The sequence below is a fragment of the Perca fluviatilis genome, chromosome 9 (genome assembly GCF_010015445.1).
Source record: "Perca fluviatilis chromosome 9, GENO_Pfluv_1.0, whole genome shotgun sequence".
Classification (NCBI taxonomy): Eukaryota; Metazoa; Chordata; class Actinopteri; order Perciformes; family Percidae; genus Perca; species Perca fluviatilis.
In genome coordinates, this window is record NC_053120.1 from 38,317,933 (window position 1) to 38,345,661 (window position 27,729).

Consider the following 27,729-nt stretch of genomic DNA (forward strand, 5'->3'; position numbering starts at 1 on the left):
TTCCGACTCCAGTCAGTCTGCCTCTGTGCCATATATGCCTGAGCCCTGCGCAGTCAACCGTCAGCAGCGCCACTGGGTGTAGGGATATCCCGATGAAAGGGGAGACTGTTCGGGGTAAGTGTGACATCTCCACCGGTGAACTCTGCTCTGTATTTATATCGCTATATCGGCAGCCTCTCTGTATAACGTTACTATTGACACACGTAAAGCTGCAAACGGAACAGTTTAGCTTGTGCTCATTTGGTGACAGCGTCTGGCCAAAGGCCCAGTGACCCACATTCTTATCTAACGTTTTAATGCTGCACGTAAGCTAGCTAGCTCCAGCTAAAAGTGGGTTGACATACATACATGTAATGTTACATTGTTGCGGACGAGTTGAATGCTCGGAATTATTTTATTGTAAAGTCACTAGCCAGCGAAAAAACCCGCTTTTTTAATTTGTCATGAATAAAAGGTGCCATGGCAGTGTGTGTCATATGTCGCAGTAAGTGTGGCAAACTATAAAGCTGTTGTTTTGTTGCTGTAATTGATGTTAGCAAGCAAGCTAGGTGGCGTTAGCCTTCTAAGCAATCACTGCCCGGCAACCGGCCGGTATCACCGGCAGCGGCGAGACAGATAGACGTGCTGCCAATGGTTTGTCACTTCAAAGCTGACTTCAGTTCAGGTGACTTGAGATATTGGACAACCGTACACATCTTACCGGCACAGTCTGTCCACATCTACTGGCTCTTTTTAACGGTATGCCTGTTTCCCCCCCCCCGCCCCTGGTGTTAGCTAATTAATAGATCTGTGGCAGCAACGTTTCTCTCCAGTTCCAGTCTAGTTTTCGCATTCATCTATTCTGCTGCTCCCCATTCAACAGATATGACATTGATCACAGTCACTTCATCTATTCATTTTTGCTGTTCTACCTGTCTGGCTTTACCAGGACCTGGATCATACCTGTTAAGATGACAGGAACTAGATAAATAGTTATGCAGTCTGAGGAGGGTCAAATGTGTTTATGTGTGAACCTGCAACATGCATAGAACAAATGGGCAAGAGTAATGTACAAGATTTTTTGTATTCTCAATTATGTTTGTCACAGTAATTTAGTCAGGCTAGTTCATGTTGTATCCATTAGACATAGGCCATTGCTAAATAATACTGTAAGACATTACAGGCGTTTTACACTTAATAGAGAGATTTAAAATACATTTTTACTATACAGAGTTTGTTGGAACTGATCGTGGAGAAATACTGTGACACCTTTTTTTGTTGTTGCTGGCACTGGCTGGCTGCAGGTGAAGGGAGGAAACTGCTTTGGACAAAACTATTTCCACTAACTACTATCCATTGTGTTTAATTGTTGCTTGGAATCTTTTACACATTGGAACATGTTAATCAAGTTTAACAAGTTTCTCCAAGTTTGTTAAAAATCTAAATGGCACATACAATGTGTTTTGTATACAGTAGTTCTGAAAGAATAGTGGGCAAACTTGGCAGCAGAATGCTGGCAAATTGTCTTTAAACATGAGGGGGTGTGACAACATTAGACAAGGAGGGGGGAGAATAACATACAGATTACATTATTATGCGCTACGCCTAATAATGTAATTACTTTACGCCTGTCATGTCAGACTCTTCTGATACAGATGAGTCTGCGTGGATTCAGATGTGATGTTCTCTGGCTTTATTGCAGACAGCGTTGTTTTGCTTCTGCAGCTTAGGTGGAATTAAAAGTTCACTCAAAGGCTGCGTTATCGTCGAGGCCTTGGGCTTCGTGCAGCGGCTCTAAATGTGAACTGGACATTCAGTGTCTCAAGCATGACTTCTATAGTGTCACCACCTCGGGGAAATCTTCCTATTGTGAATATCAGTGGGACATTTGTTACAACAACCAAAGTGGTAGACAATTCAAGTATCAGATTTACAAGTCCAAGGCTTTCATGCCTTGTTCAGAAACCTTGAAGTAAGTGTCTTTAGACCATATGTTTGCTACAGTCTGTCAGACCTGCTATCATGTGGTCAAAGATTTGACTCTTGTGTTTTGAACCTGACTTTGACATCATCTGGGGCCCATTTCAGGAAGGAGGTTTAAGAAACTCTGAGTCTAACCCTGAACTCTGAGTTGATTTACCCTGAGATGGGAAACTGAGTTTTCGCTTCCAGAACAGCTGATTTGAGTTGGTTCACTCAGAGTTAAGCGCGTGCACCACCACAATAAAAAGGCAGCCTGAATGGAGCCATGATACTACGATTCACCATGGCAACAACCACAAACAAACTGGTCGGCGGAAATACTCACGTGCACATACAGCGAGTTTGAACATATATTTTGTTAAAAATATAATATCTGCTGCAAAATAGCGAGAATTGGTGTTTGGAAAATTGCTGCTCGAGTCAGTGAGTAAGCTCTAATATAGTGTATTCATTTAATATTTAATCACAGGTAACCTATAATATTACTGGTGAAAACTGGAACAGTATTAGCCTATACACGTATAATTTAATTTAGGTGCAGTCCTGCTGGCGAAAAAGTAAACTACTACTAATCCCATTCTGAGGTTCATTAACAGAATTAGGATTTACAATCATTTATTTCTTTTTAATGTCTCTTACTGGTTTGTGTCCACAAAAACGTTTAAAAAACATTTCAGAGCGAGTCACACTCTTCTGACGGGGCTTTGCTATACAGCGGCTTTACTAATATGCTCCACATCAACAATGTTGTAAAGAAAACTGCAGTTTGCAACAAAAGTAATGCGGCACAAAGAATGTGCTGGGATGTGAGAGCATGTCCATGATGGGTGATGTTAGTCATATGAGGACGGATAAGGTTATGCTATCTACATATCTGATGGACTGTGAAGAAAAACGATACTGCTCAAATAGGTAGTTATCTGGAAATGAAAATAAATCTATAGTCGGGACCTCCATATCCTCTCCAGACGTATGATTAACTCCCTGCGAAGTAATACAGCTTCTTCATCGGGATCGTCGACAAAAGGAAATGCCATGATGTTCGGAACAAAAACGTTTTATAGTCTTCCTAACATGGTTAATAAACCAACACTTTTCATGTTGCTGCCTCGCCGCCCGGCCTGCCTTCCTTCACAGACCCCGGCCTGCTATGAGGTACTTGGAGCTCCGTCACGGCAGCCCACAGCACTCCATACCCGCGCAAAGTCACAGTTTTTTTGCGCTAATGGACAAACAAACGCTGCTGCCCTGACAGAGCTCCAGGGCCTGCAACTCCCCTCTTACTGCTAGCTAAATGGCCCGTGTATGTGAGCGAGAGCGCGGTCAGCGAGCTTGTTACGCCAGCAATCTCTTACCACAGTTCCAGTTAATTGTTTAATGTGTGTAATTATAATGTGTTGACTTATTTAAACAAACGATTGGTGAAATAAACGCTGCTTGTCCGCGAGTCTCATAGATAGAGCCTGCGGCTGGATGTAGACCGTGATTTGTAGCTACAAATCACGGATAGTTGGCTTCATTTTCGACGTAATTCGAGTATATTTACAGTTTGAATTTCGTAACGCCACGTATACAACATCTAGCTAAATGTCTTATAAAGCTAACAACGGTGTCCGATTTCAAGTTAATGAATATTTGTGAATTTCAGAGGAATTCTAAGAGGAGGCTGGCTAGCTCTCATTGATAGAGCTAGCTACATCCAGCCGCAGGCTCTATAGATGAGACGGACAAGCAGCGTTTATTTCCCCAATAGTTTGTTTAAATAACTCAACACATTATAATTACACACATTAAAAGATTAACTGGAACTGTGATAAGAGATTGCTGGCGTAACAAGCTCGCTGACCGCGCTCTCACTCACATACACCAGGCATTTAGCTAGCAGGAAGAGAGGAGTTGTAGGCCCTGGAGCTCTGTCAGAGCAGCGCCGTTATTGTCACTTTAGCCCAACAGACGGTGACTTTGGCGCTGGTATGAATGAATGCTGTGGGAGCTCCAAGTATCCATAACGAGCGGTGGGGGGTCTGCAAATAAATGCTATTGTAATATGAGGCCAATATATTGACACGAGTAGCAAATTAACATCAATATATGACACCGTTTGTACGTGCTAGTATGATAAAGTTCTTGATCGTGACGAGGGTTTTAAAACCTCTACGTTCTAGTGCTCGAGCATACACTCGCATGCACTCTTACACACTTTGAGCATCACTTTTTACAATAATGAGCAGATGCTTATGTTTACATTGCCTGGACTGTAAATCCCCTTCCCAGCTGATGGCCAGGGGCTCAGGTTGTTAATGGATGACCTTTCAAGAGGGGTGTGTGTGTGTGTGTGTGTGTGTGTGTGTGTGTGTGTGTGTGTGTGTGTGTGTGTGTGTGTGTGTGTGTGTGTGTGTGTGTGTGTGTGTGTGTGTGTGTGTGTGTGTGTGTGTGTGTGTGTGTGTGTTTTCAAAGCTGTTTTTTATTTCTGCAGTGCTGTGTGTGGGAGGCTCATAATGACCCAGCTGTTTTAGTTCTGATTCAGAAATTCAAAATGTTTTTTTTGCTCATTTGTAAGACTAACTTTTCTCTTTCTGTTTAACAGGTCAATAATTCACACGAGAAGAGTTTCCCACAGAGTCATCCGTATTGAGGTGAAGCGCTTACTTAATTAGCCATCACTCAAAGACAAAAGGTAAGCCATGGTTGACTTCACCTACTTTATTTGGGTCTTGGTTACAGCAGTGGACTGTTTTAGTGTCACTCAGACAAGGGCTGCTCGATTATGGACAAAATCATCATTATTTTGGTCAATATTGAAATTACGATTATTTAACACGATCACTTGACTTTTGGAAAGATGTTGCAAGCATTGAACTTAAAAAAGAGTGGAAAAAGTTCAACAAATCAACAGTGAAAACACCTTGAAGTGTGAAATTCCCCTTAATACTTTTCCCATTTGAACATTTTTGTTTTCATTCAGAACACAAGAGAAAATAAGAGTTTACTCGCAAAACGTGATGTGCAAAATAATAGTTTTTCTCGATATCTGTTTTTGTGATCATTAAGAGACGAAATCGCAATCACGATTAAAATGCGGATTAATTGCACAGCCCTAGGATAGGACGCTCTTGGCTAATGTATTTTTAAACCTAATTCACAAGGAGCTATTACAGAGACATTATACATCCATTCAGTAATGTTCTATTTTTGATCTGCAGTCTGTTGATGTTTCTCCTGAATATAATGCATATGGCATTGAAATGGTTTTGACACAGTCACTGGAGCCTTTCAAATAATCTTCTTTTGAGAAGGTCCTACTAGAAATGGTTTAGTGTTCTTTGATTGCGTCTGATGATACTCTTGATTAGTTTGGATTGCTAATATTGCTGTCTTTCCTAGCTGCGTACGTGCGTGCTTGTTTGCGTTTATCTAGTTAGTCCTAATAGGTTTAGTACAAGAAAGGTTAAATCTTTTTCTTCCCAATATCTAAACAAACATATCGTTTTATAATCTTGATCTGGGTGTTAATCATGCTTAGTTTTAACTTGTTAACAGTTTAAAGGGGTGATAGAATGATTATATAGGGTATTTTACACTGTTCCTTAAGGTCTCCTAATAGGGTATGTAACATTGGTTGGGCTGAAAATTGCCCGAATGCTATTTAATTAGGCCCTTAACTACCCTGTTAATATGGCTCTATTTGGAACAAGAGCTTTTCTTCCAAATATGGTATGCTCATGAATATTTAGAATGAGCTGCGCGCTGATTGGTTTGAGCAAACTACATAGAAACACATGGGAGACTCGACAGCAGGTCTCATATTTCAGACACTGCAAAGTTATACATTGTTTGTCGGGCTATTTCGTTATTAAATTCACTTCTGAGACTTTTTTAAGCGAGAAATCAGCTATATAAAGCTCAAATATGGGCCGTTTTACGAAAATTGATGGCTAATTGCAAATTTGGTAAGACTGTGTGTCGGAGTTCAGCGGCCGGTGCTGCCTGTGTTGCTGCCTCGCTGCCCGGCCTGCCTTCCTTCACAGACCCCGGCCTGCTATGAGGTACTTGGAGCTCCGTCACGGCTGGCAGCCCACAGCACTCCATACCCGCACAAAGTCACCGTTTTTTGGGCTAATGGCCTACCAAACGGCGCTACCCTGACAGCCTGCAGCTCCCCTCTTCCAGCTAGCTAGCTAAATGGCCCATGTGTAAGAGTGAGAGCGCGGTCAGCGAGCTTGTTACGCCAGCAATCTCTTACTACATGTTACACACATGTCACACCACTTATACAACATCTACCTAAATGTCTTATAAAGCTAACAACGGTGTCCAATTTCAAGTTAATTAATATTTGTGAATTTCAGAAGAATTCTAAGAGGAGGCTAGCTCTCATTGATAGAGCTACATCCAGCCGCAGGCTCTATCATTGAGACTCGCGGACAAGCGGCGTTTATTTTCCCAATCGTTCGTTTAAATAACTCAACACATTATAATTAAACACATTAAAAGATTAACTGGAACCTGTGGTAAGAGATTCCTGGCGTAAACAAGCTCGCTGACTGCGCTCTCACTCACATACACCGGGCATTTAGCTAGCAGGAAGAGGCGAGTTGCAGGCCCTAGAGCTCTGTCAGAGCAGCAGCGTTTGGTTGTCCATTAGCCCAAAAAAGGGTGACTTTGCGCGGGTATGGAGTGCTGTTGGCTGCCAGCCTTGACGGAGCTCAATCGAGCTCACAGCAGGCCGGGATCTGTGAAGGAAGGCAGGCCAGGCGGCGAGGCAACAACACAGGCAGCACCGGCCGCTGAACTCCGACACACAGTCGGACAAAATTTGCAATTAGCCATCCATTTTCGTAAAGCGGCCCATATTTGAGCTTTACATAGTTGATTTCTCGCATAAAAATTTTTCAGAAGTGAATTTTGTAATGGAATAGCAGAGATCTGCGCGACCTAGATTCAGAAGACTACCTGATCTCAGGTCAGTTGTGTAGCCTATGTAAATGTTGGGGCATGACCGTTCTCTTAATACACCCATGGGGGTGACAAAGGTACAGGTCCTGAGATGCTTACGTAAGCAACTAGCTTTGTTGAGATTCACCCGTTTTCAGCGGCAGTTTCAAAATATGAGATTTTCATAGTAAAGGGGTGTCAATTGGATTTTGAGCTTCTATGTATGTACTATTACCCACCGAACTGTTGTTATTCAACTATGACAGGGTAAAATCGGTTTTGCATTCTATCACCCCTTTTAATATCACCCAAACTATAGTCTTAAACTATGGGTATAACTCAGTTTTAATTATGATGTTATTGATTAGCTACCTTGTGTCCTTATATTCCCCTTTAAACAAATGGCTTTATGTCCTACATGTGTCCCTGTTATGAAAAGTCCAACCATGACAGGACCATCAGCCTATAGTAAGAGCCTCAATCCTCACAAGATATTCAGCAGGGGTGCACGATTCAGAAAATGTCCCGATTCAATATTGATGTTTAGGCTCAAGATTCGATTCAAAATTGATTTTCGATTCAAAAACAATATATAGAGGTTTAATTCTCGACGCAGCGGGCCCGGGTTCGACTCCGACCTGCGGCCCTTTGCTTAATGTCATTCCCCCCTCTCTCTCCCCTTCCATGTCTTCAGCTGTTCTATCAAAATAAATTCTGAAAATGCCCCAAAACATAATCATAAAATTTGTTTTTGTTACTTTTCCCATGTGATTGCAGTAGACATACAATAAATAAATAAAAAATATATATGATTCGATTTTTGGAATTCTATGAATCGATTTTGAATCGGTAGAGCTTGAATTAGAGATGTTCCGATACCGATACCAGTATCGGTATCGGCTCCGATACTGCCTAAAACGCTGGTATCGGTATCGGGAAGTACTGGAGTTTATGCACCGATCCGATACCACGTAATGAAGCCCTAAAGAAAATCTACGTTAAAGTAGTTTATTTATGTTCTTTTTCATTATAACTATAAAAGAAAGTTCTGGGGCATTCCTTGTTTGCGTTTGTTCATGTTTCACAAAGAGTTTAACCTGAGCCAGACCGACAACAAAGAAAGAAATCATATCACATCCATACAGAGATAGTAGTATACAGATGTTAAAACATAATGAAATATATGACACGCTGGTATCGGATCGGTACTCGGTATTGGCCGATACTCAAGTTCAGGTATCGGAATCGGTATCGGGAAGCAAAAAAGTGGTATCGGACCATCTCTAGCTTGAATCGCGATACGAATGTGAGTCGATTTTTTTGCACACCCCTAATATTCAGCATGTGGCACACAAGACTAGGTTATGAATGTGATGCACATAATGCACGTGTTGAGAGATAGTAAACTGCAACATGCGGCTAAGTTCTTTTGTTACCTTGCCTTTGGTGTAAAAGGATTGCAGTCTGTCATTCATTCCTACAAATGTTGCGTGTCTCCAAAAGTGTCTTTTACGAGTCATTTTTGCACCTTAAAATGTATGTAATGCATAGCGTTTAAAGCTTCACTTTCTTATCTCTCGTCGTAGGTTGAAATGCTTCACACAGAAATGTTTTACGTAATAAAGTAGAAATCTTTTGCGTGCCTTGATCTGCCTACCCAGGTAGGCAGCGTGACATTTCAATTTGAGGTTATTTTTTAAACATGATGCCAACAATGACTCTAACTTATCATTATTTTCATTATAGATTTAGATTTAGAGAAGCTAGAATATTGCATTTTTGCTTGATTGGTGATTCATCAGTTATTAAAATTGTTGATTTGTGTTCTGTCTATTTACTAATTAATAAATTCACAAATTCTTTCAGGAATAAAACCAGCAAATAAAAGTATTTACCACAGTGCATGTCTAAATGGGACGTGTGAGGTTGTCAGATCCTGTGGCAGTTGTTTCTGCATAATGAATGATGTTTAATCAAAAATCTTGCAGTCGCAGAATATGGAAGTCTTTATCTGACATTAACTGCACTCAATTTATGCCTTGACACAATCTGTAGAGTGGTGCAAAGTCTTCTGAGAAACTACAAGTCCATATGCTCACTTAGAGCAAAGTCAAGTAAAGGCATCAATTATTTACAGCAGGTTTCTAATGGTTCAACCTGTTTATAACACTATACTGTAAAATGTTGGTTCTTAATCGAGTGGTTGGCTGGTTAGCATAATAAGCGTTTATATACCAAATTAAGTGTTGGTGATCACATGGTCATATAGTTTGATCATAGTAGACTGGTCTTACAGGGCTGGAGTCAGTTTTTTAAAGATAAGTTTTGGGCATTTCGGTCTTTAATGGATAGGAAAGCTGAGATATTGAAGGGGATAGAGAGGAGGGATGACACGCAGGAAACCGTCACAGGTCGGATTCGAACCCTTGGCCTTCTGCGTCGAGGAATAAACCTCTACATTGGTGCGCTCGCTCCACCAACTGAGCTTACCGGCCACAAGGGCTGGAGTCAGTTTTGACTGCTTCTCGTGTGCTGCCAGTCATCCTTCTGAACTCCAATGACCCACTTGGCATCGTCGTGAGGCCCCTGGCTGAGCTCCTGCTCCGCTGGGACTGGAGGCCAGCAGCAGTCAAGGGGCCCCTGCCAACCACTGCTGTCTGTGGGCTGTGGAGGAAAAATGCAAAACAAAGAGCCATTTTGTGCTGCTGGGCCTGTGGATGTGTGTGCTTTGAGTGGAAGCACAGCTGGCTGCCCAGAGTTGAGGGGTTAGTTGCTACAATGTTTTAGCTATATGGTGGGCAGTGTTGACAAGCTTGTGTTGTGGATTTTATTTGCTTACTGGCAAAATGACCATGGCATAAATTAAACCCATTTTGACAAGGGAACCTCTATGCCTGTGAAGCGAGGGAATCGCATCTTTGATTGATTGCTATGTGGATGCCACCAGGATGTTCAGGCCTTGATGCAGCTGCCTCTGAGTCATTTATTTGTATGTGTTTTTGTTGATTTGTGTGACCTCCTTGGCAGTGAGTCTCTTGCTTGCCAGATGTTAAAATCTGCATAACATTATCCTAGATACTTCCAAACACTTGGAGCAGAATGAGACCGCCCACCCCATCCTCTTTATTTGCTCCTAACCCGAGTACCACTTCGGTTTTGTTGTAGACTGTCTTTGTGTCTACCAGTACGTGCGAGTTTCACGTTTTAAATGGTTGACTGAATTTATCAGTCTTTCTAGAAATGTTGTAAAAGCCGAGGTGTTGTGACACCTGGGATCTTTGAGGGTTCACAAACCCCCCTGCTCTAGGGTGTCAGGGTGTGACCTAGATGATGAAGAAAACATATGACATTCACGTTTTATCAAGTATAAGACTGAAAGTCTACTGTCAATTGAAAGATACCTGGCCATTTCCCCTATGCCCATTGCAGTCCTAATCACACACAACATAATAGTACAAGCTGATATAAAAACATACTTGTTAGTTGTATAAATGTTTCGAACGCAGGAGATATATGGCACAGATCTCATTCAGACAATCTTATGCATTTGTTTGCCTTCATCCTAATATAAAGGTTTAATTTGGTAGCGTTTTAGTTCAAATGGATGTATCCTGCTATCTAATTTTAAAGAACTATGGCAAAACAAGCTCTTCTTGGCTTTAGTCTGCTTCTGATTAGAGGACTGCTGCTCCTTTGCATATCAACAAGTAGTTTCTATCCTCATCTTGGCATTCTAATATGCAGTGATATTATCCTCTGTGGTGGAGTATAAAAGTAAAAAAGCTGTATCCCTGGGGATATTAATTATTGGTCTTTGGTTTACATTTGGATTTTCATCACCGGGCACATTTCAAACATTACCTGTTTGAATTTCTGAGCCTACTGAGTCATAAGAAGAAAAAGCTGTTAAGCTGTGCTGTATTCTCTGTTTGTCAGTTGCTGTGTCGCCTAATGTAATAGTAAAAACACTCTTCCTGATGGAGAGAATCTGCTTCATAATACAATAAGGATGGGAGGGATTGCTTGTGATTGGTTTCCTCTGAATGATGCAGAATGACGGCCACTGTGTGTTAATGCAGCGCTGCATAGGTCGACCTGTCAGTGTTTTACATCCAGTCTTAACCAATAGTCGAATCATTCTCCGTGTATGTTGGAGGGAGCGTCAGCTGTGGAAGAATTTCAGCTAGGCTATTTTCGATCGACACGGTGAGGCCGGTTGCTATGGTGTTGCCCGTTGGCACCGTTGCTGTGCTGGCATCTCAATGCGGGGTGTGGTGGGGTGCGTGTCGAGCGGCGCCATACGTCTACTTCAGAGTGACTCATATCCTCAGAGCTCTGCTGCCCTACATCTGAGCATGGGCGGACACATCCACACACACATTCAACAATGCTGTGTGAGCAACAGAAAAACTGTGATAAAAGAGCGTTTTCAGTCTGTGATTTGATGTGTTTCAGGATCAAAAATGCTTCTACTTGTGTGAGGTGTGCTCATTTGAATACTTCTGCCTAGTCTACATGATTGACATGACTAAAAACTGATAATTGACTGGTAAAAATGTAGCACCTTTCCTTTGACATCTATGCCCGCTGAGGCTCAGGGAACACCAGGTCGCCTTTGCATATCCTATGATTAAAGGAGGAAATGCGATATATGCAGACAGTGTGATTCCCTGATCACACCTTTAGTGAAGGTACTTGCTTTGTAAAATGGGCAGCTTTTGAAGGATTTCTGTTGACAGGGAGTGTAGTGATATTGGTATAACAGGAAAGCGTTGCCTGTGCAGCTGTGATTAAGTTAGATCAGAGGAGGAGGAAAGTAGGTCACTGGGCCAGCAGGTCAGTGAATCACAGATGACATCACAGTTATACAACCTCTGCTCTCCCAGTTACACAACGCTCACTATGACTGCTGCAACTGCTGCTGATACACTCATATCAACACACATTATTTAATTTAAACATTGGAATTTCCCCTTGCGGGATTAATAAAGTATAAATTAATTATTATTATTACTATTATTTTCCTCTCATATCACTCATGTCTTTTTTTAATTACATTTTTTTACATAGTTTCTTTTCGCCTTTTTTCAGTCTGGGTCTGTGTTCCAGTTAGCTTGTCTATTTTCAAATGCTGTAGAGCAGAAATGCAAAGGATGTCTGCTTCTGTTTTTTAGTAGGTACTAAGTGTGTAGATAAAGCTCTTTACTACAACTATCCACTCCCTTTATAATGTTGCCGCAGAGTGTAGTTGGCCCCTTGTCTTGACAAAGCAGTAATCTTAGATAAGGCACCCATTCTCTGTATTTGTCTCGAAAGGGCCCCCGGGGGGGGGCCAAAAAAAAATGCAAAGCGAAAAATAAAGGGGCCCCCCCCCTTTTTTTTTTTTTTTTTTTTCCTTGCTGTCTTGTTTTTAACATGAACGTGTAAATACTCCCAGTTCTGACTTCCTTTCCTCGTTTTGATGAACCCAGCAGCAGTAAGTTTAACACAGCACAACAGTGGAAGTGCTGGCTGGGGCTCCCCTAACACACTGATCCTGGGTCAATTGTTAATGAATTTAAACATGTACTGTATTTATATGGGTATTTTATCTATCTTATCTATTAGTTTACTATCTTTACTTAGGCACTAGGCAATGACACATCTTTTGAAAAACCCATTTTATTGCTTCTAAAATTGGAGCAGTAAATAATCATAAATAATCAAATTAGGAAACCGAGTTTTATTTTTGTGATGTGTGTGTGTTGTCTTGGTTTGGTATTTTGGGGACTTAACCGTGAACATGAATGTGTAAGAATGCTAGTTATGTCAATAAGTGCAGCTGTTTTTTATGCTGTTTGGTTTAACCAAACGCTGCTCACAATAACCAACCTCAATTCAACTATTTTTGTGTGTATATCTATATTAGCTTACAATACATGACTTAAGTATAAATCCCTAAAATAGCAAAAACTACAATGAAGTTTCAGCCAAATTTGTAATAATGGAAATGTTATGTGTACCATGATACAAGGAGAGAAGGGCTTTTCTCACCAACGCAAATAGGCCGTTATGATGAGAAAACCTCCCACACAGGTTCTGACGGTAACTGGTTCATGGGATAAGTGGGTCAAATATTTAGGCTAGAGACCCAGTGGGCCTTCTCATTTTAATTGGACAATCTATTGTAGGCCTACCTGCGCAAGGAGAAGAGTAGAGTCAGGTGATAGGAAGAAAAATCAACTGTCAGTGATGTGCGGAATATTACTGTAGAATTTTTTTTATGCGGCAAATTGAAATCAAGATAGGTGCTTTTATGTATCTGTTACATCAGCATTCAGGGTATCAAACATGTGGCAATAATTTACCTTTAAAAGCATTATATTATGTATTACATTTAATATAATCCCAGAGTATTTCCTGGATGTTAATGCAAAGAATGATCACCTCTATAAATTAGATTGACATCGTACAAACATTCATATGTTGCACCAAACCTTCCCACCCAAATTTGTTTTGCACTTGTTGGGGTTGAGCTCCTTTTCCTTCCAGGGAAGGGCTCTCCTACCCAAGACCTGACTATAACAATTGTGTTTGTATTTCAATAATGACAATGTGTGTTTTTCTACCCTCTTATAGACTCAGATGTTGCTGCCATGTGCCAGTCTCCCACCCGAAGCAGACGAAGAACTCTGCTCATTGAAGACCCCTTTTCAACTTTCTACCCGCTGATTGGGGAAACTTTCAGTGACTCTCCTCCAAGACACAGAGCTCCACTGCCCCAATCACCACAGTGTGTCCAGCCACACCCTGCCTTCATCCAGCAGTAACTTCTTCATCGTCTCACAGGACTGGCTGTACTGTCAGTAAGGTGAGATTTAGTTCTACCATCGGTCTTGAATTTAGTGATGAAGCTGTTTGCAAGTTGTTATTTCACGTAGGGTTCTTTTTTCCTCAAAGGTTCGTCCCCAAATGTCTACCTCACGATTAAAAGACCCCTCTCCAACACTGCGACCCTAAACAGGATACAAAATGACCTCGAGCATTGACCGGTGAGACAAAGGTTTTGAGTTACCTGCATTTAGCTTGTTTTTCTTAGTAATTTCTATTAATTGTGTAGTCTATAAAACATCAAAACCATTTTTCTTTTCTCTGACCAACAATAAAAGAAACTTAATTTACGGTGAGGTTTTGTACTAAATAATGATTTAAAACAATTGTTTATCACAATTGCCATAGATTGATTTTCAATCTCGATATCAATCTTATAATTGTCTCAGCACTAGATATGTTTTTTCCTCAAAATAAAAAAAAATGGTAAGATGAGCAGACCCTCTTTTCAAAGTGTTCATAAAAGATTATTAGAGAACGAATATTAAAGGATCTTCTTCAACTGTCGGCGTGTTTGCTCTGCAGGGATGACAGCAGTATCTTTGATGGGTTAATGGAAGAAGATGAAAAGGATAAAGCTAAACGGTATGATCCATGTGATTTGTGTTCAGATCAAAAGACATTTAATGTTATTTAAAACATCCTCCATGATATTACAATTTTTAGTTTTCATGAGACTTGATTATACATCTGTGTGATTATTAAAGTTCCACATGCAGAGACACAGCTATCTTACCTGCCTCACAATAATGCAGCATTGTAACCAATCCCCAAACTACTGTATGTAATGAAGACAAAACGGGTTCTTATTCTTATCGTGTCTAATCCGACAGTGTGTCCCGTAACAAGTCTGAGAAGAAACGCAGAGACCAGTTCAATGTCCTCATCAAGGAGCTGGGCACCATGTTGCCGGGCAACACCCGGAAGATGGACAAGTCCACTATTTTGCAGAAGAGCATCGACTTTCTGCACAAACATAAGGGTGAGGACCGCTCACGACGGGCAGAAATCTGTCTGATCCAGAGAGTTGTGGGTCACACTCTTCGGCTGAACCTGTTTTGTTGACACGTTTCATGTCTCCTTCATCAGAAATCGCTGCTCAGTCAGAGTCAACTGAGATCAGGCAAGACTGGAAGCCTCCTTTTCTTAGTAATGAAGAGTTCACTCAGCTGATGTTGGAGGTGAGTAGTCTTTGCATGTCCTTTTTTTGTTTTTGTTTACAAGAGTATTAATGAATTAAAAAAGTTTTAAACATTTTATTTCCGTAAGGCGTTAGATGGATTTTTTCTTGCAATCATGACCGATGGGAACATAATCTACGCTTCTGAGAGTGTGACGTCCCTACTAGAACACTTACCTGTGAGTATAATGTGAATGAATGATAATATAGAGTCAGTATTGGAGTTTTAGAATAGTTCAAGTCTAAATAACAAAGCAAACATGTCAACAGTGCCACCCGCTTGATACAGTGTTACAAGCTAAGTGTTTAGAGCTACACATGCTCAAAGATGCATTAGTTTGAAACATATTGTATGTGTTTCAGTCTGATCTTGTGGATCAGAACTTGTTGAACTTCCTGCCTATGGGGGAGCATTCAGATGTGTACAAGGCTCTGTCCTCTCATATCATGGAAGGAGAGACACCGACGCCTGAATATCTGAAAAGTAAGTGGAATTTTTTATTTGCACCATTTCAATTTGTCTTATTATGCTATTATATTATCTTACTGGTATAGTAATTACTTACTTCAATTCTTAACTTTTTCATTTTTTTCCCAGCAAAAAATCAGCTTGAGTTCTGTTGCCACATGCTCCGAGGGACAATCGACCCCAACGAGCCCCCCGTGTACGAATATGTCAAGTTCATTGGAAACTTCAAGTCCCTGAATAATGGTGAGCTACACGCCACTAATTGTCTGAGCCTCAAGTTGAGTTTTCCTGGCCGTAAAGCCTAAGCTTTTCTTTGTTTTATTCGTCACCAGTGCCTAACTGTACCCGAAATGGTTTCGAGGGAGTGATCCAGCGATCGCTTCACTCTGCCTTTGAAGACAGAGTGTGTCTTATAGCAACTGTGAGGCTTGCCAAACCACAGTTTATCAAGGTAAAAATCATTAGCCGTTCTTCCACTTTTTACTTCTCCTTTTATCCTGTTGACACACATTCAATCTGTGCCTCAAGGTTTGAAAAAAGGTAGTTCAAATTAGGACAGGGCTCAGCAGTAACGCTTGCCCAGTCACCCCAGGCAAACACATTTGGGCTCCTGTCAACCATTTTGTGTGGTGCCGTGTTGTCTCTTTTCTTTGGTTTAAAAACACTGTATCTATGTATCTTTCTTCCAGCTAAGTTAAAAAGCTACTGTTGATTTTACTTTTACCTTTACTGTTGGAAGTAAAGTGACATTGAGTTTGGAATCAAACGATCATCATTATGGAAAAATACACAAGACGGTGCAACTGAAACTGAGACAGCAGAACTTGAATGAAAGAGAAGCAGAAACTTCATTAAGACTTGTGAGGCTAAGTAGTGCTGGTGTACAATGTACGGCATTTATAATGGCCGATAAATGAATATTTAAAAAATAACATAAAAAAGGACGAAACATCCTTCAACGGTTATGTTCTGAGTGTTGGCGTTGCATAGTTTGTCCACCAGAGGGCGATCTACAACGTCCCTATTGGCAACACTTGGATTTTTTTGTTATTGTGTTTTTGTTCAAAGGACTTTAATCTTCATATCTTAAGTTTGTACTTTTATACATTTTATTTATCAGAACTTAATATATTTTGATGTTCCTCTGTTCTGTTAAAACAAAAAAGTTCATTTTAAAACTTTTATTATCATATTATTTTAGTGAGGACTCATAAATAACTAATGTTAGGAAAATCGGTTTGTTTTGTTACGCGTTTCTTGATATCTTTTTAAAATATATATCGGCCGATATATTGGAATATTGTATTTTTAAATCACCAAATATTTGTATTGATATCGGCCTTAAAAATCCTTTATCGGTCGAGCTCTAACAATGAACACTGCCCTTTGAAGAGCCTGAACACTAAAATTGGACTCTTCAAACTTACCTTATTTCCTGCATGTTCAGCTCAACATTGGCTCAGATAAGTTAGTATTTACTGTAGTACATGCATTTTTTTAGATAAATGTAGATACTGTCTAAATACATTCTACACTTCCACCCTATCCCTCCCAGGAGATGTGCACTGTAGAGGAGCCTAATGAGGAATTCACCTCCAGACATAGTTTAGAGTGGAAATTTCTGTTCTTGGACCACAGGTACAGTTTATTTTTCTTCCTTTTTTTACAGTGTCTTCTATCCAATGTGCTCTGCTGTTTGTGTTATATGTTTTTGTATCGTAACTCTTTACCAATGGATCATTTATTCAGGGTGCTTTCACACCTGTCCTGTTTGTTCAGTTCAATTTCAATCAAACTCTGAGACCACCTGAGAAGTCGGGTTTCTGTCCGCTACCGCAGGACTGTGTAAAAGTAGATGTGTGACATTAGCAGGAATTTCAAAGCTAATAATAAATGCACTGCTGATTGTGAAATCTAAAAGAAGCCCTCTCCCGTTCCTATAGGCGATGTTATGCGTCTGTGTTGAGCTTGTGTCCTATGCATTGTAGCAGTTCCCCAATACAAAGTGTGTGAAATGTATTGACACAGTAACTATCCCAATAGTAAATGCCTGGTATTTTGACCTTTTTTTTTATCTGTTTGTCTCTATTTATGCTACACGAGATCCAGTTGCAATCTTGACTTATAATGATGATAATCAGTTATTTCTTTGTGAGCACTTTTTGATTGCAGCGGAGATAAATAAACGCATAAAGACACAGTTAAGTGCAGCATAATGGCTGTCAGACACCAGAATTAGATTTTCCCACATAGGTCCTAATGATGCAGGATGTCATCACACAAAACTGTCCAATCAAAGACTTACCTGTCAGTGTATGTGCCTCCACGTTCACCCATCTTGGTTTGGTTGTAATAAAGCAGTGTGAACATGAAGCGGCATGGCAAAGGCAGCATGTAACTTCTTGGTTTTTTTGGACCAAATGAACTGAACTACAGGAGAGAAAGCAACCTTGCTGTGAGCCCTTTGGGGAAAAACACACTTTTCTTTCCTACTACTCTAAAGGTTTATGATAATTAGCATTAGTGTACTTTAACAGCAGAAGAAGGTGTGCTGAGGTCTTCCAATGACTCATCTCACTAACATTTTCTTGTTTGTCATTCAACATTTGTTTGTCCAGAGCTCCACCCATTATAGGTTACCTCCCGTTTGAGGTGCTGGGTACATCAGGATATGACTACTACCACGTAGATGACCTGGAGACACTGGCCAAATGCCACGAACACTGTGAGTACATCTTTCTCGGACATCATTAAAGTGAGTTCATCTAGAGTGTTGGCTTCTTTTTGAGCTTTCAAATAGTGAATATCTGTGAGCGCCCTCTCTCTTGTGTGTTTGCAGTAATGCAATATGGCAAAGGAAAGTCCTGCTACTACAGATTCCTCACCAAAGGGCAGCAGTGGATTTGGCTTCAGACCCACTACTACATCACCTACCACCAGTGGAACTCCAGACCAGAGTTTATTGTCTGCACGCACACTGTTGTCAGGTACATGGATTATACATTATTTAGTGGAAAAATGCATCATCTCTGTCCCACATCTTTCACTTTAATCGCAATGCAACACACATATATACGTGTAGTTTATTCACTGTCTTTGCTCCACAGTTATGCTGAAGTAAGAGCAGAACAGCGCAGAGAGCTTGGAATTGAAGAACTACAACCTGAGCTCACAGCAGACAAGGTGAGACTTCTGTTCAACTTCAGTCATCTGTGACAATGCCTTTTGTATGGAGACTCAGAGCTGACTATCCCCCTCGCCTCACAGCAGTCCCAGGATTCAGGCTCTGAGTCCCAGCTCAACACATCCAGCCTGAAAGAGGCTCTAGAGCGCTTCAACCACAGCCGGACACCCTCGGCCTCGTCTCGCAGCTCACGCAAATCCTCGCACACAGCTGTGTCTGACCCAGCTTGTAAGCACCCTCAACAATCTCTGTCACCGACACTATTTTATATTAGGGGGTCATCTTCTTGCTTTATTTTTTATCATGTTTATATTTCCCTCTCAGCGTCACAGATGAAGCTTCAGGGAGACAGGAGTACACCAGGTCGGCAGTCTGTCTCTGCTGTGGAGATGACATCACAACGAAGATCATCTATCAGCAGCCAGGTCAGTGAAGGGACAAGAACAGAGTCAGGTGGAAAAGGGCTTTAATAAGGGATAAAGAGATTAGACTGGCTGTACTCTGACCTGTTCTTCATCCTTTTCTGTTTGTTAAAGGACAAATCCGGTGCAAAATGAACCTAGGGGTTAATAACACGTGCACCGAGGTCGACCGTTCTCTGGGATATGTTTTCATTCTAATCAAATGTGACCAGTTTCATCGCAAACCGCTAATTAGCTTATAATGCTAGTCGTCGGGGCACAGGTAAAGTAAAAAAGAAATAGCTATTTCTACACCACTACCAAGGCTCAAAATAGCACCACACATCCACGGTAGCATAATGAGGGTCCCTACATGTAAACCGAAGCATTGAGAACTTTGTAAGTGTACAGACAGTTTATTAAAAAGATAGTTTATGACAGTACTGTTCACGTATACAGGCAGGCGCCATCTTGGGAAAACAGTCATGACCAGTTGAACGACAAACGCCGTGCATATATTTTAATAAACAGATATAATTCATGCATTTCCATGTAATTACATTTCACAAACATAATTCCTATCGACCCATTGGGAAACCACGGACCATGGGAGATTTCAAGTGACAGTTCAGCTCACGTTGCACGGCATTCGTTGTTCGACTGGTCATGACTGTTTTCCCAAGATGGCGCCCGGCTGTATACATGAATGGTACAGTCTTTATAAACTATCTTTTTAATAAACTGTCTGTACACTTACAAAGTTCTCAATGCTTCGGTTTACATGTAGGGACCCTCAAATAGCGATTTCTTTTTATTTTACCCGTGCCCCGACCACTAGCTTTATAAGTTAATTAGCGGTTTGCGCTAAAACTGGTCACATTCGATTAGCATGAAAACATATCCCAGAGAACGGTCAACTCGGTACATGTGTTATCAACCCCTAGGTTCATTTTGCGCCGGATTTGTCCTTTTAATGTTGTTGCTAATGTTGTTCTGTATTCATTCTCAGCAGTCAATGAGCTCCCAAAATACAATACAGAACATGGCACCATCCATGGTTTCACAACAACAACAGCAGCAACAACAGCAGCAACAACCACAACAACAACAACAACAACAACAGCCTCAACAGCAGCAACAAGTTCAGACCAGCGACCAAGTAAGATATTTACCTCATTTGTTTTAAAGCCTACTTTATGTTTACCAGACAGCCAACTTTTCGTGCACCTTAGATCTCGCTGATTCTGTCAGTGGATCCTCATCATTGGATGTATTCTTACATATAATTTGAATGTAATTTCCCTTGGTATGCCATGGTTTGATTCATAAAACCAAATGACAAGAAAAGTGCAAACTTGTTTTACAAGTGGAATCGTCCTTTGAGCTCCTCTGATAAATAGGGGCATGCATTAATAGAATGTGAACAATTCATTCATAAATTCTTCTTATCAATGCAGCTTCTAATAGATTATTTTATGTATCTCCAAATAGAAAAAACTAGCATACGGAATTTGTACAGTTTATTTTATGGTTTATTCTTTAGTTGAGCACAAACCAAACCGTATTATCATCACAGCACTATTAGGAAACATTTCAAATCTGAATATACATTTATAGTGCCCTGGAACTATTACATATTTATGTAATGTATATATAAAAGTCAGATGTTTGCAGGTGGCAGGATGATGAAGCTTTTCTCCTCTGCCTAATAAGATCATGTGTGCCAATCAATGTTTTAGTTTCCTACACTGAGGCATTTATTGAATACAGGCAGGCTACCCCCAGTTATACCTAGACCACGGTTTCAGTTGGATTTTAGTCAGCATTAGACCTCGCACGTGCCACTGAAAAAACTCTTGAAAATGAATTGCTCCTCTGATGCTACGCCACATGTAAATGTTCACATATGAACTACCTCAACAGCTGCCATTTCACTTCCCGCTTTGTCCCCATGTCATTGTTCTTTGACAGTCAATGGTGCAGTTCTCCAGCCAGCTAGAAGTCATGCATAACCTGAAAGAGCAGCTGGAGCATAGGACCAGGATGATCGAGGCCAACATTCAGCGGCAGCAGGATGAGCTGCGACAGATCCAGGACGAGTTGCACAGAGTGCAGGGACAGAGCCTGCAGGGACAGAGCCTGCAGGGACAGAGCCTGCAGGGACAGAGCCTGCAGGGACAGAGCCTGCAGGGACAGAGCCTTCAGGGACAGAGCCTTCAGGTGAGATGCAAGAGCTGCTCAGGAGTGTGTGGCAATCATGAAGCCCATGTTTTTTTTATTGTTGTATTTATTTACTGTTTGGGTTGATGTTTTGCTGTCATAGTTATAATCTGTGCTGTATGTTTCAGATGTTCTTGCCGAAAGGAGCCGGAGGACTGAATTTCAGCTCTGTTCAGACGGCCCAGGGGAACGCCTTGCAGCAGGGGGGAACCCTCAGCATGCAGGGCCAGGTGGTGTCTGCAGTGACTCTACAGAACGGCATACAGCAACAACATGCTGTCCAGCCCCAGCCCCAACCCCAGCAACAAACTCTCTTGCGGGAACAGAGCACAGCACTCTCACAGGTCTGACAAACCAAATAGTTCTCCTTTTCCCCGTGCTGTTCATTAAACACATCCAACACAGCCACATCTTGTCACTTACTCTGGTTCTGTGTATTTCAGTCTCAGCGGCCGTCCCTCACTCTACAGCCTCAACAGAATCCACTGCCCGCGTCTCTGTACAACACAATGATGATCCCTCAGCAAAGCCCTGCTAACATGGTCCAGATTGCCACTACCCTGGCTCAGAATACTGGACCAAACGCTGCTGCTGTGGCTACATTTGCACAGGATCGTTCAGCTCAGATAAGGTATGTAATCTAGTATAGTCATTTGAATGTTGCATTCGAAAGGGGAGGCAAAGACAATACACACTGCTGGGTGTTAGATTTTTTTTAAAGTTGTTTTTTTGTTCTAAAAAGCCTTTTAAAATGTCAATGACGTCATACACATCGTACGGCCAGAGATGCTGCTTTACAGCAAGCTCTGAGTCACTTGGTTCCACTTTGGATGCCATCAAGCTGGATCTCTGGTCGTAATCAGTCCTTCACTGACCAATCGGCATTCATTAGCAGAATGCTAGCGTGTTATGGGCAACAACGACTCAAACTTTCGACCTATAATCATGTTGAACTTGCAAAAACTACAATCAAATCTGAGATTTCTCAACGGCAATCAGGCGAAAGAGACAAATTTAGCTGTCTAGCTCCATTGACTCCCATTAATTTTGCACTCGCCCGCAATCACCCCCAGTGGAACTCTGGTGGAACTGCAACCAAATTCGGTAAAATGGGGCTGAATAGGGAGTGAACCAAGGGGGTAAGCTTCGCTTCAGAACTCAAACCTCCTATGGCGCCATTTTGATGCTACAAAGCGATCACCTCCTGTTAGCATTCCATTGACTGCCATTCATTTTGACGTCACTTTGACAGCGAATAACTTTACATCTGAAGCGTTTAAAGACTCTATTTGTCCATTGTTTATTTGTAAAGAAACATGACGATGTATAAAAGGCTCCATTACCTTGTACCTCACGTTATGGCTCCGTAGCAGACGCTTTTGTAAAACGATTGTGTCATAACCAAGCGACTTACTGTCGCATAGTAGAGGAATTACCATATAGTACAGGAGAAGCTCACAGGCAGTTTTGACTTACATTAGCTGTTTAGGTTTAATTACTGATGTTAACTAGCATGTTAGTTAGCAATAATTAGCCTGTGCCTATGTTATCTCCTTACATATACCTACGCTCTCCGTCTCTGTAAGATTGGGAATGATTGAGATTTCTCTCGGCACAGCTACTAGAAGACTTCCAACTTTCAGACACGTTGCTCACGTCACATTTACATTGTCTCTCTCAGTTGGAGGCTGCGTAGTAACGCTCAGCGCTCACCGGAAAAGTGCTTCTAATATCCTTCACTGGTCTCCATCCAGAGCAACGGGCTCTGTTGGTCCATTTTATATATGTCAATGGAGTGAACAGGCTCTCCGTAGACGGGCTCTGCCTCTACCTCACGTTTGCCCACTTCCTGTCTGACAGGTTTCCTGCCAGTCCTCAGCTGCTCACCAAGCTAGTGACAGGACAGATGGCATGTGGTGCAGTCATGGTCCCTACAACCATGTTTATGGGCCAAGTTGTGACGGCCTTCGCTCCTCAGCAGGGTCAGACCCAGACCATCAGCATTTCCCAGCAGCCACCGCAGCAGCAGCAGCCACAGGAGCAGCAGGTACAGCAGCAATTACAGGTCATAGCCATGCAGCCAGGGCAGGCTCCACTGGCCCAGCAGCAAACACAGTTCCTACAGGTAACACTCAGGTGAAAATGGTCATTTAGGTAACTAGGTAACTTTACACTTAAGTGGTTCCAAATGACATTTATTGAGCAACTGTGTATTCTGTATGTGTGAGCTCAGTATATGTAGCGTGCTGTTTAAGTGACCTTTTAAAATTAGTTTGTAAGTTTCAAGTTTATTTAGCCATGTGCTCATAGAACTACACACTATCATATCCAAATTTAATTTGATCAAATGGAGGGATATGCATGTGATTTCACTGTAAATGGAAGACACCACTGCCACTCCCCACTGAATGGCAATCACGACTCTTAACACCAATCAGCATCTGCATTGTGCATTCACTTTTGGTATGAATAAGGTAAGATACTATATACAGTTGAACAGAGTAAGCAGGGCAGGTAAGTACAAATAAAAACCGTGCAGAAAGTGTACTGTAATGGTACGTGTATACTGGCAAGCATCATTTCCACACTTCGCATTCATTGTCTATATAAGCAGCCGGGCAATGCATTCTGGTAGTGTCGTGGCGACTTTTGAGAAGCGGGGCGTTGAGTTGCCGGCTCCTTATTTGCATAAAGTTATAAAGTCCGGGCTTCTTTATGCAAATCAGGGGCATCTAGCTCGACCCGCCGTCTCTCGAAAACTCACGAAAATCTTTTAAACTGACCGTTTTTCTACCAGAAATGAAGACAGATTCAGCAACTGCAGGGCTTATTTCTCGCATGAAAATGTTTTCAGAAACACATTTCGGTGAACCTACAGATTGGCATGGGTACTTTCCATAAGATCATCTCTCAATGAAAAATCAAACCAGCTATTAGGTTAACTGAAATAAAACCATGCCAATCTCTAGGTATGGTGAAGGGTATGTGATGATGTGGGGGGACTATTTTAATTCCAAAGGCCAAGGGAACTTTATCAGGATGCATAGTATCCTGGATCCATCAAATAACTGACCTTTAAAAATAAAAATCTGCCTGCCTCTATGGAAATTTAACATAGGGGTGTACTGACTTATGCCCCCTTTAAGTAAGAACATTTATTTATTTACGATACATTATTCATTCACAAAGAAAATTGGTGTCCTTAAAGATTGGATTTTTCCTCATTTTTTTAATTAAGGCATTAAGATCAATTTCCAAAAGATAATTTTGTATTCCTCTTTTTAGTCAACTTTAGCATGGGTGTCCTAATTTTTTCACATGACTGTATGGACACGTACCATTAGTACAAGGTGTGCTAAGAGTAAACATACAGAGTAAAAGCTATGGCAAGATATAAGTAGGGGTATAAACTATAGATCCAGTATGTGCAATATAGACGGGAATAAATATAACTACCCTATAGGTCAGTATGAACAGTAAGAGCTGTAGTATAAGTGGCTGGGTATGTGAGATTGTATATGGTGCAGTATTTAAGTGAATGTGTAGTTGGCAGTGTTGGATAAGCCAGAGAGGCAGTGACGGTTCGAGTGTAAATGTTCTGTGGCTGGGCGTAGGTCTGTGTGTTCTACTGATATATCTGCAATAAGCTCATACCACGGCCAGGATGATTTATTGGTCTAGCTCTAATGGATGGATTAGTATCAATTCAAATGGCCTCACTTTATCAAGATATGTTTGTTTGCCTCTCAGCATCACAGTTCTCTTCATCGTTAGCAGCCACAGAGAGTGAGTCCTGCCACTCAGTGGCTGTGAAAAGGTGGTTGTCGTTGCAAAACCCTCCAGAAAGTCAATCAAAAAGGCCGTCATTTCAAATCTCAAAACCCCAAAGTTGCCTTGTGCAGTTTTAAGTTGAATCTTGATGTGTTCTTCGTGACTCAACAGGTTCATTTCCACCCTAAGATCTAGCTAATCCTTTTTTTTTTTCACTCGAGGCTTCTCGGCTACTTCATGGAAACCAGTCCACCCAGTTGATCTTGCAGGCAGCGTTCCCTTTGCAGCAGCAGGGTACCTTTACTGCCACAACCCAACAGCAGCAGCAGCAGCAGCAGTTACAACAGCAACAACAGTTACAACAACAACAACAACAACAACAACAGCATCATCATCATCATCATCCTCATCAACATCAACATCAACATCAACAACAGCAGAAACAGCAACTGGCCCCTCACAGGGCGGATAGTTTGTCTGATCGCTCTGCTACGCAGCCACAGTAGCCGGCCAAAGCCAAATCCGTAGTGGAGTGAGTCAAAACCCAAGTGTTGGTGGCTTTGTGACGGCGGCCTAAAGACGAGTTCTACTGAAAGTGCAGCACTGAGACCATGCCTCAGAGACTGAAAAGTGATTGGATGGGCAGGCTGTGGCTTCCCTCCCCTCACAAGGATCTTTTGCTGTTTGCACTTAACTCCTGAGCACCGAGTGCTGCAGAGAACAGGACTGAGCTCGCTGTGGCTCTGGCTCTGGGACGAAGGCCTTTTCACCGAGACAACAGGGAACCACTATCCCTGTAATGGACTCCCCCTCAAACCTCTGGCCCTCTCTTGTGTGTTTAGTGTGTGTGTGTGTGCGTGCTCCAGCCCCCCCCCCCCTCACAGGATTATTTTATGCAGATCTCTCTGGTTAATTGAGTCAGTGCAGCAAAGCTTCTGTCAAGCTTCGAGGACATCCTGCAGAACAGCCAGAGGCTCGTTTCTTTTGGATGTTTTCTCCTATTTGTTGTTTTTCATGTAAAATTAATTATGGGTCAGAAAATATTTTTAAGAATGGTGTCTGGATTGAACTTTTACTGTACAGAACATCATGTGTAATATATTATGTAAATATAATGAAAAAGAAAGAACTAATATTTTATATGATGCATGAAATGAAATGCCTAGTCTGTTATATGCGGCGTTGAATATACTTTTTTTTTTTCTAGTATGCTATGACGAAAAGCTCTTAAAGTGCTCAGAGGCGGATATTTTCCCAGACTTCCTTTCTCCTAGGGGATGGGTTTGTGTGTCTGCATAGCAGACATTGCCGATGCTGCTTGTTGTGTCACAGTTTGTTTCATCCTCGACCCATATTTTCACAGAATTTCATAAAACTGTTGAAGACATGTTTTAAAGTATTTTTAAGCTTTTTAAGATGTGCGTAAAGATCTGCACACTAAAGACTAAAATCAACTTGAGTCAAATATTGTGAATGAACTGAAGACTGCCAAGGTGAAGCTAAAATGTATGCAATATTATAATTTGCCAGGATAATCTTTCATATTCTTATTTCTTAATTTTAGCACTTTTGCTGAGATGTCTCCAATTCAGAGCTATCCATAAGGTCTGTATGGTTCCTGAAGAGGATTTATTCAATATATAGATTTATTCTATATACATTCAGTTCCACCAGAGTTCCACTGGGGGTGATTGCGGGAGAGTGCAAAATGAATGGGAGTCAATGGAGCTAGACAGCTAAATTTGTCTCTTTCGCCTGATTGCCGTTGAGAAATCTCAGATTTGATTGTAGTTTTTGCAAGTTCAACATGATTATAGGTCGAAAGTTTGAGTCGTTGTTGCCCATAACACGCTAGCATTCTGCTAATGAATGCCGATTGGTCAGTGAAGGACTGATTACGACCAGAGATCCAGCTTGATGGCATCCAAAGTGGAACCAAGTGACTCAGAGCTTGCTGTAAAGCAGCATCTCTGGCCGTACGATGTGTATGACATCATTGACATTTTAAAAGAGAGAGAGAGAGAGAGAGACATTTAAAAAATGTAAAGTCAGACATGTTAACAGGTGGCTAATGTTCTCACACTAAGCTTGAGCTTGATTTGTGTGTCCCCCAAACATCCTCCTCTAGTTCTTTCTGGGAGACTTCCAGTCACTCCTGTGTGAGCTGCAAGAGTCCCAAAAAGTTGCGAGGCTGGTTTTTCCGCTCACAGGCGCTAGGGGGGGGAGCGAGACGACCACCATTCAACCCGAAAAAAGTAAAATAACCATTCCAATGACTCCGAAGCTGTTCAGTTAAGGTAAATTAAGCTAAAACAAAACCTGCATAGTTCCCCTTTAACCCAACACTGACATATTATTCACATTCATTTGGAGTCATGTATGTGTCTGCCTGACAAATCTATGTCTAATATTGTCCTTTTATTTCTTTTTAATTATCCGCAAAAGGGTAAAAAGGTGCTTCACTGTTTAGCAATCCGAGCAGAATCTCTTCTAAACACCCCTACCTAATCTTTGTACCATTTGAAAATGGGGACCAGCATCAGGTCTGCTGAATGTGAGGCACTGTTGTCAAACTCATGATGACATAAGAGAGATTACAGATGCAGACCCCCCACCCATCCCTCCCATGCATTCTGGGTTAGCAGGCTTGCCTGGCATGGTGTCAGGATGACAGCAAGTGTCTGTCTGGTGGAATACATACGTACTGTAGTCGGTCTTTGACCTTTGGCCCAAGTTG

At 41.5% G+C, this 27,729-nt stretch overlaps 1 protein-coding gene across 4 annotated transcripts; it reads left to right on the plus strand.

The window, feature by feature from the left end:
• Nucleotides 1-26,731, plus strand: clocka (clock circadian regulator a). Of its 4 annotated transcripts, none has more exons than XM_039810436.1 (23): nucleotides 1-114; nucleotides 4,550-4,639; nucleotides 13,516-13,747; nucleotides 13,837-13,928; nucleotides 14,293-14,352; nucleotides 14,601-14,749; nucleotides 14,857-14,948; nucleotides 15,037-15,126; nucleotides 15,311-15,431; nucleotides 15,546-15,659; nucleotides 15,749-15,867; nucleotides 16,972-17,054; nucleotides 18,035-18,141; nucleotides 18,256-18,403; nucleotides 18,524-18,599; nucleotides 18,684-18,828; nucleotides 18,925-19,025; nucleotides 20,011-20,160; nucleotides 20,973-21,221; nucleotides 21,350-21,565; nucleotides 21,665-21,852; nucleotides 23,082-23,346; nucleotides 25,214-26,731. In XM_039810436.1, the coding sequence occupies exons 4-23, from the start codon at nucleotides 13,909-13,911 to the stop codon at nucleotides 25,496-25,498; spliced, it is 2,778 nt and encodes a 925-aa protein (XP_039666370.1). In that variant the 5' UTR covers nucleotides 1-114; nucleotides 4,550-4,639; nucleotides 13,516-13,747; nucleotides 13,837-13,908; the 3' UTR covers nucleotides 25,499-26,731. The 4 variants fall into 4 exon arrangements, with proteins under 4 accessions (XP_039666370.1, XP_039666371.1, XP_039666369.1 ...); XM_039810437.1 differs by having other exon boundaries at nucleotides 23,082-23,268; XM_039810435.1 differs by lacking the exon at nucleotides 1-114 and adding an exon at nucleotides 322-484 and having other exon boundaries at nucleotides 25,214-25,498.
• The last annotated feature ends 998 nt before the right edge of the window (nucleotides 26,732-27,729 follow it).